General features: G+C 35.6%; 1 protein-coding gene across 1 annotated transcript; it reads left to right on the forward strand.

The window, feature by feature from the left end:
• Positions 1-7,091: 7,091 nt before the first annotated feature.
• On the forward strand, positions 7,092-12,763 carry LOC145120262 (lipoxygenase 2, chloroplastic-like). The gene is made up of 8 exons (XM_079056078.1): positions 7,092-7,494; positions 9,682-9,941; positions 10,028-10,265; positions 10,354-10,671; positions 10,748-10,944; positions 11,024-11,325; positions 11,434-11,700; positions 11,800-12,763. The coding sequence occupies exons 1-8, from the start codon at positions 7,134-7,136 to the stop codon at positions 12,557-12,559; spliced, it is 2,703 nt and encodes a 900-aa protein (XP_078912204.1). The 5' UTR covers positions 7,092-7,133; the 3' UTR covers positions 12,560-12,763.
• Positions 12,764-13,976: the final 1,213 nt, after the last annotated feature.

The following is a 13,976-nucleotide window of genomic DNA, read 5'->3' on the forward strand; positions in this document are numbered from 1 at the left end:
TCGGTCTTTTCTGGCCGTAAAAATGGGGATGTCACAGATGTGATTAGGGATGAGCTTTAGAACCTGATCGGTTCGGAACCGGGAACCAGACCGCCGGTTCTAGCGCCGGTTCCGGTTCCTGTCCCGGTTTTTCGGTTATTTTTCAAACTAGAACCGGTTGAAATATTATAGACGATATGTTATCTTCCGGAGCTTGTAAATGATTCAATATTTAACCAAATTTTGACTTTTTACATTCTAAATTGAAGTACAAACACTAAATTACATGATGAAAAAAGAATAAAGTAATTTCGACTTCATATGAGTGAGTTATGCGCATTTGAAAAGTGGGACAGATTTAAAAAAAATGATGAAACAGAAAATACGCAGCATTGATATGTTGTCTTCCGAGGTCTATAACTAATTCAATATCTAACCAAAATATATGTTTTTATATTCTAAAATGAACTACAAACACCAAGTTACATTCTGGAAAAAAAAATTAAGTAATTTCGACGTCATATGAATGAGTTATGCTCATTTAAAAAAAAATGTGACAGATTAAAAAAAACAAAAAATGTTGAAATAGAAAAAACGCAGCATTGATATTCTTTCTTTCGGGGCATGTGTCTGATTCAATATCTAACCAAAAAATATGTTTGTACAGTCAAAAATGAATTACAAACTCCAAATTACATGTTGAAAAAAAAATTAAATAATTCCGACTTCATATGAGTGAGTTGTGCGCATTTTAAAAAACGAGAAAAATGTCAAACCGGTTCCGGTTTTCAGAACGGGGACCGGTTTTCATAAAAATGGAGAACCGGTAACCGGACCTTGTTATCAATTCCGGTTCCGGTTTCGTTCCAGTTCCGATTTGGTTCTGGTCCGGTTCCGGTTCCGGCGGTTCTAATGCTCATCCCTAGATGTGATGATGACTTCCTTGTTTGTTCTTGCTTGATTAGGGCTTAGAGGTCTGAGTCACGACCTGAAGACCTGGTAGGATCAGTTAAGTCTTGTTGAGCCCAATTGTTGTTGTTGGTTAATGGATCGGGGGTAAGCCCGAATGCTGTTGTTGGTTATTGGATCGCGGGGTTAGCCTGAGTGCTATTGTTGGTTTGTGGATTAGGCGTAGGACCCAGTGCTGTTGTTGTTTAGCGGATCGTGGGTAAGCCCGAGTGTTGTTGTCGGTTAGTGGATTAGGGTTAACCCTAAGTGTTGTTAGTAGATAGCTAGGTTGAGCTGTCGAAGCCAAGTAGGATTGTGGACTAGCTTAGTATCTGACCAGTTGGTTTTCGTCGCAATGGTGCACTTATGTGCGGGATTATCATGACGACGTTTGGCCGAGAAGGTCTTGAGCCGATCAAATCTGTAGGTTTCCGAACAGTTTGGTTGATGTGAGGGGTTGCATAATGAAGTGGAGTTGAGAGTTGATTTCGAGGACAAAATCGAATTTAAGTGGGGGAGAATTGTAACATCCTGTTTCCTGTCATTTCTTATTTCAGGGCCGTGGGCCGGAAGTCGATTGTGTAAAGGCTTTGGGCATTAAGGAGGTCATGTTTATACCTTTTGGAAGGAGGCAATGATGTTTGCTACATCTTAAACTTTGAATTATGTTTTGGGCCGAAGGGTAGAAAAAGGAAAGTTATAGGTCGGGGTCTTGCATGAAATATGGATTTTTGTTCGAGATGTTTTTAGTCCAAGATACATAGATAATATTGTGGGGCTCTTCAATATATTTCCGTGGATATAAAGATCGTCGAAAACAGAGTTGGAATGAAGACGTTTTAACTGTTAGAAGTTAAGAGGGTTTTGGGTTTAGCCTAGTACGCTAGATGTACAAGGTGTACGCTGGGCGTACTAGGCAAGGATGATCGTGGAGGTTCAACCTTCTACGCTAGGCGTACACAATCAAAACCCAAACCTCAATTTCAAGGTTTTGAGCCCTATTTAAGCTCCTTACCTTCCCCAGACCCTTTCCATTCTTAGCCTCCACTTCTCCAACGTCCTCCCTTGAAACTCTAACCTTAGTTTGAGACTTGTGAGAAAAAGAAGGTGTTTTGAAGTTCTTTAGAGTGTTATTGGTGCATCTTAGAGAATAAGGAGCTCATTGGAGAATTATTGGTTGCATTGGAGCTTCTAGATACAGACCTTGTTCACCTTGATCTTTCTTCTAGAGGTATAAAGCTTAAATCTTGAGATGTATTTGTTAGATCTAGCTAGTTTTTGGGTTTTATGAGGTTTTGGTTACTTTAGTGCATAAAGTTTAGATCTTGAAAGTTTGTGACCTTGTTATGGATAAAGATGGAAACTTTATCCATCTTAACATCATATTGATTCAGATCTGAATGTTAGAGACTTGGACTTAATAGATTAAGTTGAGAGAGATGCACTTTTGGTCCCTTTGAGACTGAAAGACTAGATCTTGTTTGTTTGGACCATCCTAATGGATAAAGTTGGAAACTTTATCCATTATGGAGCTATTAGGAACCATAAAAATGTGATCTTCATCCTTCTATCCTTTCCATGCAAGAGTTATGATGTCTTAATGGATTAGTAAGTTAGGGTTTTAGCTTTTGGACCTTTTCTAGCCATGGAAAGTCATAAAGGTGGAAACTTTATGACTTAAGTCAATCTTCTGAGTCTAGATCTGAGCTCTAAGAAAAGGCCTTTATGGATAAAGTGCTTAATGGAGGAGTGAGGACAGGCAGCGTACGTTGGGCGTACGTTGAGTACGCTAGGTGTACTCAACAGCCTTGGACATTGACTTTTGTTGACTTCTGTTGGCCGTTGACTTTTTGACCAAGTTTGACTTTGGGTCAAACTTGAGGGTTTTGGACTATTGATTAAGGTTTTATCGGGTTGTGATGATTAGCGGATTCCCCGGAGAAAGCAATGCAGAAGGGAGTGTATCACAGTGTTTCAAGGTTCTTCGATTCAGGTGAGTTTTGCCTCATTGTACTCGTAGGTCGAAGGTACCAATGATGGCCCCCTAGTTTTGGTTATCTTTTAGTGGAGGGATGTCATAGGGACTGTATATAGTATTTAGTATAGACTGAGGACTCTTGATCTAGGCTTTCTTGCATGTTCCTTGTTTAGTTGTGCCTCTTGAGTAGGATCACTTGTCTTGGTGTCTATCTCACCTCTGGGTATATACGGTTATGCATTCCTTGGATTGTTGGTATTTAGTATGTTCCTATGATGCAGTGACCTGTTCAATCTATATCCTGCTATATAGGATGCTCCTATGTTGTAGTCATATGTTAGATTTGTATCCTGCTATATAGGATGTTGTTATGCTACAGTGATCTGCTATATCTGTGTATATATCCTTATATGATAGGATGTCGTAGTAGTGGTATACTGGTTATCATCTAGTGGAGCGCCCTAGGAGCTTTATGTAGTCATGTAGGATAGCCTGAGAACTATTAATCTATGCTTTCTTGTCTGCTTCTTGTTTGGTTGTGGATTTAGAGGAGGATCATCTGTTCGGGTGGCTATCTCACCTTTGGTTACTTATGGTTACCCATTCCATGGAGGTTAGCTGGTAGCGGGACAATGTGTTGTGACAGGAATATTAGGTGGTAGTGAGTTGTATGATTGATGTTTGCATGTATTATATGCCTACTTGATGCTTGATTGTGTATATGGTGGTAGTGGGTTGAGGTAGTCCTTCTTCGTGTTGTAGGCCAAGATACCCGATGGGGGCCGACTGTAAGTCGTAGGATCGGGAAGAGCGGTTGGGTTGAGCCTTTAGGCCAACAAACCCTGGGTTTTCCAGCCTGATAGATGATTGGACCTGTTGCATGTTGGCATTCCAGTACTCATAGGGGGCGTTGAGGGGGGGGGGGGGGGGGGAGGTTGGCAGCTGCACAGGGCCTAATTTTTTTATTATATATTTTTATTTAAAAATAAAAACTTATAATCACGATAAGGGCCCTTTTTCTGACTCGTCCTGGGCCTTTGAAAATATTTAATTCCTCAGGAACGGCCCTAGCAGTATGCAGACTGATTGGGCCTGGGCATTTCAATCTGATGATTGTGGGCCGTTGTACATGCTTGTATTTTTATCGTATGGGGTATTTTAGGGGGAAACTCACTAAGCTTTGTGCTTAGCAAGTTGTTTATTGTTTCATGTATCATCGGTTAATCATGGGAAGGCGAAGGCGTGACTGTACACAGTCATGAGCATTAATGAAGTTTTCATGCTTTAATATTACTCTGATTTTCAATAAATGTATGTTGGAATAAATAGTTTTCTTAATAATGGATTTATAATTGGGAAGTTTTACCCTAATAAAAATGCAAATTTTTGGTTGTGAAAATGGGATGTTACAAAATATCTCGATGTGCTTGTTGGAGCTAATATGTCTCTTAAGAAGAACTGGAAACCCGTGGTAGAATGGGTTCAAAACAAACTCTCTGTTTGAAAAGCTACTTCTTTGTCGTTTGGTGGGCGGTTACCTTTGGTCAAATCGGTCTTAGGTTGCCTCCCTTTATATTATTTCTCTCTTTTCAGGGCCCTGGTTTCTATTATTGATGCGCTAGAAAAACTTCGGAGACGTTTCTTGTGGGGTAGAAATGACAAAAAAAAATCAAAATAAATTGGGTAGCTTAGAAGGTGGTGGTCGGGCCAAAAAAAGATGATGGTCTTGGGATGGGCTCTTTCATCTCTATTAATCTTGCTTTGCTTTCCAAATGGTTGTGAAGATTTGAGAAGGAAAAAGGCAATTTATGGAGGTAGGTTATTTTTAGCATACACAACTGCCTTCGGAAAGCAGTAAATGCTTGGGTTAAAAAGTCCTTACGAGGAACTTGGAGCAACATTGTAAAAACTGTCAATGGGCTTGGCGATTTTAACATCAACTTTTCTTTTGTTTTCGATTTTCGGGTAGCAGACGACTCTCAAACTCTTTTCTGGTTGGACGATTGGCTGGGGATGGAACACTCGCTTCTAAATTTCCATCTCTCTTTGACTTAAAAAAAAAGGAAGTCCTATTTTATTTCTGAGAGATAGGCTGACGGGAATTTTGTTTGGGCTTGGAAGAGGTGGCTAAGTAACCTGAATGAACTGATTGATTTGGGCTGGCTCAAAAATCTGATTGGGAGATATGTGAGAGTTAACGGTTCTGATTCTTGGAGATCTAAGATGTCGAGAGAAGGAAAATTTTACGTTAGGGATTTAAGGATTGTTATTAACAATAAGGTGACCATTTCAATTAATAACCCAAAGGCCCGGCTTAATCTAGTCCTTCTTAAATGTAGATGTTTTGTGTGGCGGGCCTGTATGGGGCATATCCTGTCGGCGGTGGCCTTATCTCGAAGAGGCATAAATGTGGCTTCTACGTCCTGTCGTATGTGTCCTAATGGGACGGATGATGCAAACCACCTGCTCTTGGGATGTTCTACTATTTCTCGCTGCCTAGAGTAGATTTCTAACTGGTGTGGTATTCCCTTTCGACGCTTTTCTTCGGTCGCTGATTTTGTTAACTTTACGGATTCAAGGGGGAATTGTCCCAAAAAGAGAAAGATTCTCATTTCCATCTGTTACGGATTCTTGTGGAGTGAATGGAAGGCTAGAAATGATGCTTGGTTCAACAAAGTTTATATTAAACATCTCAAACTGGTCGATAACGTTTTCTCTATGATATTTAGTTGGTTGAAACATAGTGGTACTTCATGTAGCGTTTAACAAAACGCTCCAAATCCAAAAGCTACTTCATGTAGCGTTTAACAAAACGTTTAACAAAACGCTACAAGCTACAAGCTACCCGCTACAAGCTAATCGTTACCTGCTAGTTTTGCCGAACACGCCCATAATCTAAACTGTTTAGCATCAGATATAATCTAAACCGTTTAGTCCTGAGTTTTTTCGATGTTTTTTTTTTTCTGGAGCTAAACTTTAATTAATCTAGGGTGTTGTTAAAAAACTCCATTAATGATGGTTGCATATGCATGGATCCCGCACATATCTCACACCATTGATGTTCTTTTAAGACCTTCCCATATACCCTTCACAAATGGTGTAAAGGGTGTTCATGGCCACGGCGCGCAATCGTACACAACATCTCATGTGCGTCATGGTGGTTGGTGTTGTGAATTGTGGTCACCACTATAATGAAGGACGACCTATATTTTTTTTTTTTTTTTTTTTTTTTTTTTTTTTTTTTTTTTTTTATATGATTGTTGATATGTACATCAAAGTTGATGTTAAAAGAAAATGGTGGTGAGGTGAAAATAGATGGACACCGAATTAGAAAGAAATCGCGGTTATGACAGAGATACACTACCGGATGGCCTAAGATCAAGAAATTGTTGATTAGATAGTGGACACCTCTATCAATTATTATATTTAATTTGACAATATAAATGTCATACGTCGATTATTATATTTTAATAATATAGATGTCATATCTCAAGTTTTATTATTTAAATATTATTATAACATTTTAAAATCGATTATTATATTTTAATAATATAAATGTCATATCTCAAGTTTTATTATTTAAATATTATTATAACATTTTAAAATATAACGATAAATCTTACAAGCAATAGTAATTTGAAGCTGTCAAATACTTTGCATGAAAGATATACGAGGGACTAGATATTGGCATTAACGTCTACACATACAATTACAAATGCGAATTTGACGTCGCTGAGGAGTAGTTAAGGGGAGATCGGAACTGATTTAATTGTCTAATAAAACTGCTGAGTTTGTCGTGTGACACATATTTAAAGTATAAAACCATCGTAAACATTTTTTGTAATTAAAATTGAAACAAACCTATTTTTGAAAGAAATTTCCCAAACTATCCTATTTATGAAAAAAAAAAACACATCTTTTTCATATATGGTATGGACATGGTTGGTAACAATAAATGCAATATTTTATCAACATGTTTTTCATTAAGAGATCATCTAATGAAAGTAGCACGAGTTTTTTATATATAGTATGGAGTATGGACATGGCTGGTCACAATAATTACTATCAAACAAAAAATTAAATTCAATATTTTATTAACATATTTTCATTATACTAAATTATCTCATGAAAGCAGCACACGGTTTTTACTATAAATAGAGGGTACCCTTCCAACTTCAAAATCACACAACCAAGAGTGAGTAACTTGAAGAAGGAAACATAAGAAAACATGTTGAATTCTCAGATCAACCAAACTCACTCTCTCAGCAACCTACTCCCACTGCAAAAGCCCTTCGTCGCCGGTGACGCCACCACACATTCCTCCTCCTCGGCCTACTCACCCGCCATTCTCCGCCAGCCAACCACCACCAAGAAATCCAATGCCACTCGCACTCGATCCACCTCAGCTAGCAAAATAAAAGCCATAACAATTCCGTTTCTTACCAAGACCACCGTCAAGGGTGTCATCACCATCCAACCAGCCATCAGCTCTGCCATCGCCGGAGTAGGTATTGGCGGTGTTGCTGATGGTGTCTCTGATCTTCTAGGGCGGTCCTTCTTGCTCGAGCTAGTTTCCAATGACCTTGACTGTAAGTATATATACTAACTTTTTTACGTTCTACTGATGTGTGATTTCAAAATCAAAATAAGATACTTTTAATTTGGTATTTGTATATATTTACGACATAGGTTTTATTATTACAAAATTTCCAATAAGATAGTTATTTTTGTTCTAAAAACTTGAAAAGAAACTAAAATGGAATTTACAAAAATTGCTAAATTAATTATGAGAAACTAAATAGTCTCCTACGTTTTGTTCATACAAATCCTCCTATCCAATTAAATAGTGACACGTGTAACATTTAATACTCATTTAATGATATTTTAATATACTAATATGACACATGTTATCATTTAATTGGGTAGGAAGATTTGTAGGAACAAAAGTAAGAGAAATTTTTAATTTCTGACATATTAAAACACTTATGTAGTTGATCTGAATTAAAGAAATTTAATTAATGACTAAAATAATTAAACATTATATTATCTGTTTTTTTTAAGTACCACTCATCTACATGATCTCTATTTCGGATAGTTAAAGACAATTTTAAAATAGTTAATGTTAATGTACTCAATAATAGTTTTATATTATCAATCTAAAAATCTCTCCAAATATATACATCGAAGAAGTCAAACTCGTGAGTATAGTAGTGGCTGGATTCATAAAGTTTTTTCCATAGTGGACGAGTCGTGAATTGTATTATATATATATATATATATATATATATATATATATATATATATATATAAAAAGAAGATATAAAAGTTATGAATTTTTATATTTAAAAAAAAAATCGATAAATAATAAGTTCTAAAACTTGAAAAAATAATGATTCCTTGGTTCTATGATTTAAAATGGTTCCTTGTTGAATATATATATATATATATATATATATATATATATATATATATATATATATATATATATACCCCATTTAAAAAAAATATATAAAATTCTAAATATTTGAGAAGTTTGAATTTATAAGAAAAATGAAAAAAATATTAAATTATAAAACTTAAAGTGTTTTTTTTCTCTAAATTTAAACAAATAATTTAGATAAATAAATAAAGGAAATTAATTAATTTTTAATTTAGTAATTTTGAAATTAAAAGGAAAGTGAATAAGGAAATTAATATGGATTTACTATTGTATTTAAATAATATGTTGAATTTAATAAAATAGAAAAACTATAAAATGACATGTGGAATAAAATTTAATTCAAAATAACCATAAAATGACATTTGGCAAATTGAATAAGAATGTGACAAGTGACAAAAAAAACTTTCATTTATTAGAGTATATATATATATATATATATATATATATATATATATAATCAAACTCGGAGGTTTTGTGATGTTATATATATATATATATATATATATATATATATATATATATATATATATATTCAAATTATTTATCCAAATTTGCTCTTATGGATAAAGATGGGAGACTCGATATATATATATATATATATATATATATATATATATATATATATATATATATATATATATATATATATATATATATATATACTTAGATCGATGTGTAGCACCAATATGTTATACATGACTAACACTCCATTCATAGTACGAGACTCGATGAGAATAGACATGATTGTGTTTAGCCACGGAGTATAAAATATTGATTTTAATACCATATAAGATATATCTTAATTCAATGATTTTAATACCATGTAAGATATATCTAGGTTCAATGTTATACATGACTAACACTCCATTCAGTTATATATATTTTTAAATTCGTATATGTTCTTATAGTTATATTTCTACCAAATGACAATTCAAAGAAATTTTAAAAGGATAAAAATTCTACAAAATTTATTTATAAGTATCATCCTAGAAAGATGCTTGACGATAAGGTAAACATTTGCGACATCTTTTTCATTCTTTTAATGAATAAAGTAAAATATCTAAAAATTGTCAGTTTTTCTTATATGGGAAATTGTGATTGGAATAATTTATGTTTATACACCCAATCTTCTTACCTATCTTTTCGCTACATTTGAGATTTACGTTCCCCATTTTCCAGCAGATCATCCGGTCAAAAACCTGTCAACTTTTACATATTCTAATCTGTGATAAGTTTCGATAATTTTAATGCGAAAAATATGAATGTTTGATGATTTTTTTTAAAGATAATTTTATTTTAGAATAAGGTGTCAAGACTGGAATTGATTTTGATACAGCAAAAGGCAAGCAGAAGACAGTGAAGGCGTATGCAAGATACGAGGCATTAGATTTTGACATTAACGTCTACACATACAAATGCGACTTTGATGTCCCTGAGGACTTTGGGGAGATCGGAGCAATTCTTGTGGAAAATGAATACAGCAAGAAGATGTTCTTCAAGAAGATTGTTCTTAACAACAATATCACCTTCACCTGTGAATCTTGGGTTGCTTCCAAGTATGATAACCCCGACAAGAGAATCTTCTTCACCGACAAGGTTAATCTCAAACTAATTTGCTTCCTTTCCTTGTTTAATATCCATCAATGCTGAGTTCTGATTAGTCTCTTTGTTTGTAATTATAGTCTTATCTTCCTTCGGAAACGCCGGAAGGCTTAAAGTCGTTGAGAGAGAAAGATATGGAATCTCTTCGAGGAAATGGGCAAGGAGAGCGTAAATCTTCTGATAGGATTTACGATTATGATGTTTACGACGACCTTGGAGCACCGGATCAGAGCTTAAGTTTAGCTCGGCCGGTGCTCGGCGGCAACGATCATCCTTACCCTAGGCGGTGTCGTACTGGTCGACCAATGTCTACAAAAGGTACAAACTTAATTATTATCTTTCAGAACTAATTGAATTCCTGTAAACGTGAATAATTAACTAAATACCAAGCAATATATAACTCCAGATCCATTATCGGAGACGAGAACTTTGCTCCCGTTTTATGTGCCTAGCGATGAAGATTTCTCAGAGATAAAGGAGGTGAACTTTGGAGCGAGGGCATTGTATTCTGTACTCCATGCGGTTGTACCCACTCTAGACGCCATTATTACAGACAAAGACAAAGGCTTTCCTTTATTCAGGACCATAGATATGCTCTACGATCAAGGTGTTAATGTTCCTGCTCCTGACAATGGACTTAAAACTGTTTTGCCTAGACTCGTCAAAGGCGCTGTTGATACCGTAGACGCCGTGATCCAGTTCGAGACCCCTGCAACCATCGATCGTAAGCTTTGATCTTTCTAACTCGTTTGTTATTTTAGTTTTTGGGTTTTGTATATTGATTGATGTTCTAATTGTAGGTGACACATTCTCGTGGTTTCGTGATGAGGAATTTTGTCGACAAATGCTTGCGGGTCTCAATCCATATACCATACAGTTGGTGACGGAGTGGCCATTGAGGAGTAAACTGGACCCTCAAGTTTATGGGCCACAGGAATCAGGTATCACCAAGGAGATCGTCGAGCAAGAAATAAAAGGTTTCATGACTCTTGAGCAGGTAATTAATTCAAAACAGAAGATGGAAACTTATTTTCTTTTTAGTGAAAATAATTCATTACAATCATGTTTTTTTGTAGGCATTGGCTGAAAAGAAACTGTTCATGTTGGATTACAATGATCTACTACTTCCATACGTCAACAAAACAAGAGAGCTTAATGGGACAACTCTTTATGGTTCAAGAACTTTAATGTTTCTTACTCCCACCGGAACTTTGAGGCCACTAGCCATTGAGTTGACCCGACCACCATCCGACGACAAGCCACAGTGGAAGCACGTGTACACTCCCGCCTGGGATGCCACTGGAGCTTGGCTATGGAAGATGGCCAAGGCTCAAGTTCTCTCTCATGATTCTGCTTATCACCAACTTGTCAGCCATTGGTGGGTAACCTTTTCCAACGTTATTTCTTTACATGTACATCGTTATGTGTTTTCAATCAAAGTAGTAGAATGAATGATTTGATTTGGGATGGTTTTTTGTTATTGTAGGCTAAGAACTCATTGTGTGATGGAGCCTTACATAATTGCTACCAACCGTCATCTTAGCCAAATGCATCCAATCCGACGACTACTCCTTCCTCATTTCCGATACACCATGCAGATCAATGCTTTAGCTCGTTTAGCTCTCATTAACGCCGGTGGTATCATAGAGTCGACATTCTCTCCTGGGAAATATTCCATGCAAATTTGCTCCGACGCATATGATCAGCTATGGCGTTTTGATCACGAGTCGCTTCCAGCTGACCTAATTAGCAGGTAATCTTTATGCATGCATTTTTTTTCTGTTAACGTAAAATATATAATCAAAGGTTTTGCATGACGACGTAGTATCTCAGATTATATTCTATCTTTTAGGGGTTTGGCCGTTGAAGATCCAAATTCACCACATGGTGTGAAACTAACAATCGAGGACTACCCATATGCAAATGACGGTTTACTCCTTTGGGACGCGATCAAACAATGGGCTACGTCTTACGTCAACCACTACTACCCAAAAGCGAGTCTAGTAGAATCTGATGTAGAGCTTACACAATGGTGGGATGAAATTCGAACAGTTGGACATGGAGATAAGAAAGACGAACCATGGTGGCCACAACTCAAAACCCAAGAAGATTTGATCGGAATCGTTTCAACGATCATGTGGGTGGGCTCCGGCCACCATTCAGCTGTCAACTTCGGACAATATGATTTCGCGGGTTACTTCCCGAACAGGCCAACGATGGCTAGAACCAAGATGCCTAACGAAGACCCAACAGAAGAAGAGTGGCAATCGTTCATTAAAAGGCCTGAAGATGCTTTGTTGAAATGTTTCCCTTCGCAAATCCAAGCTACACAAGTCATGTCTGTTCTTGATGTTCTATCAAGTCATTCACCAGACGAGGAGTATATCGGTGGATATATAGAGCCGGCATGGGCAGCGGAGCCGGCTATCAAGGCGGCGTTTGAAGAGTTCCGGGGAAGTTTGGAAAAGCTGGAAGGAATCATAGACTCGAGGAACGTCGATCCCAAATTGCACAACCGAAGTGGTGCAGGATTAGTTCCGTACCAGCTTCTCAAGCCATTTTCCGGTCCCGGGGTGACCGGAAGAGGTGTTCCGAACAGCATCTCCATCTAGTTCCTTGTCTTCCACAATAAAGGTTTTCGAGATCTATGGTCTGATGGGTCTTTGTGATAAAAAGGTTATAATCTATAGTTTTTGTTTGTTTTATTGCGATTTCAAATAAATTCATGTTGTGGTAAAACTTGTTATCGTCAGCCTAAAGAAGCGAACCTAGAACAGATCTAAGTAGGCTAAGTTATTTAATGCCATCTTTTAATATCCATCGTTCCACTATCTATACCAATAACTATACCGTTTTATTTATTAGGGTTTAAGTTATTTTTGGTAACTTAACTTTTGGTTTTTTGTTTATTTGGTCACTTAACTTTTTTTAAATTTTAAAAAGGTCATCAAACTTTTGGCTTTGTGCTCATTTACTCACTTAACTTTTGGATTGGTCATATTTAGTCACCTAACTTTTAAAATTATGTTCATTTAGTCACTAAAATTTTATATTTTTTCAAAAGTTTAGTGACTAAATGAGCACAATTTTAAAAGTTAGGTGACTAAATGAGCACAATTTTAAAAGTTAGGTGACTAAATGAGCACAAATCTAAATGTTAAGTGATCAAAACGAAAGTTAAGTGACTAAATGAACACAAAGTCATAAGTTTGATAACCATTTAAAACTTAAAAAGAGTTAAGTGACCAAATGAGCACAAAACCAAAAGTTAAGTGACCAAATGAGCACAAAACCAAAACTTAAGTGACCAAAAATGACCTAAACCCTATTTATTAAACTCTAAATTTCAGGACTTTCAGTAAATTACATGAATGGTTCCTATAGTTTGGGGTAATTTGCATTTTGGTCCCTAACTTATTTTTTTAACTCGGAAGGTCCACACAATTTGTTTTTGTTGCATTTTTGGTCACCGTCTTACCTACAAAGTCTCTTTTGCCATTGATTTTTTTTATTTATTTAACTAAGGTGTGATAGGTAAGGTAAGGTGAGGTAAGGTGGAAGTAGAGTTGGGGTGTGTTTATTTTTATATAAATTGAAGAATCAATGGTAAAATAGTCTTTTTAGGTAAGACAGGGACAAAGACCGCAATAAAAACAAATAGTAGGGACTTTCTAAGTTAAAAAAAATAAGTTAAGAACTAAATATGCAAATTATCTCAGGGACAATTCGTGTAATTAACTCTCTAACTTTTGATTAAACTCTTATAGATTGCCAATATGCACAAATAAAATATTATATTAATTAAAAATTAAAAATTAGTTACAAAATATTAATTAAAGATTATAGTTTTGAATTAAAATTTATGAATAGTACATTAGATAAAAAGTAAATTATTAAATATAAAATAAACTAAATTATAAATAAAAATAATAGTATATAGTTTGTTTATGAAAAAAAAATCAAATGTCAATTTCTATATAAAATTTTATATTAAATTGAAAAAGAAAAAAAAAATCAAATTATACGGTT

The sequence above is a fragment of the Lactuca virosa genome, chromosome 6 (assembly GCF_052849685.1).
Source record: "Lactuca virosa cultivar CGN04683 chromosome 6, Lactuca_virosa_CGN04683_v6, whole genome shotgun sequence".
In the NCBI taxonomy this organism is placed as follows: Eukaryota; Viridiplantae; Streptophyta; class Magnoliopsida; order Asterales; family Asteraceae; genus Lactuca; species Lactuca virosa.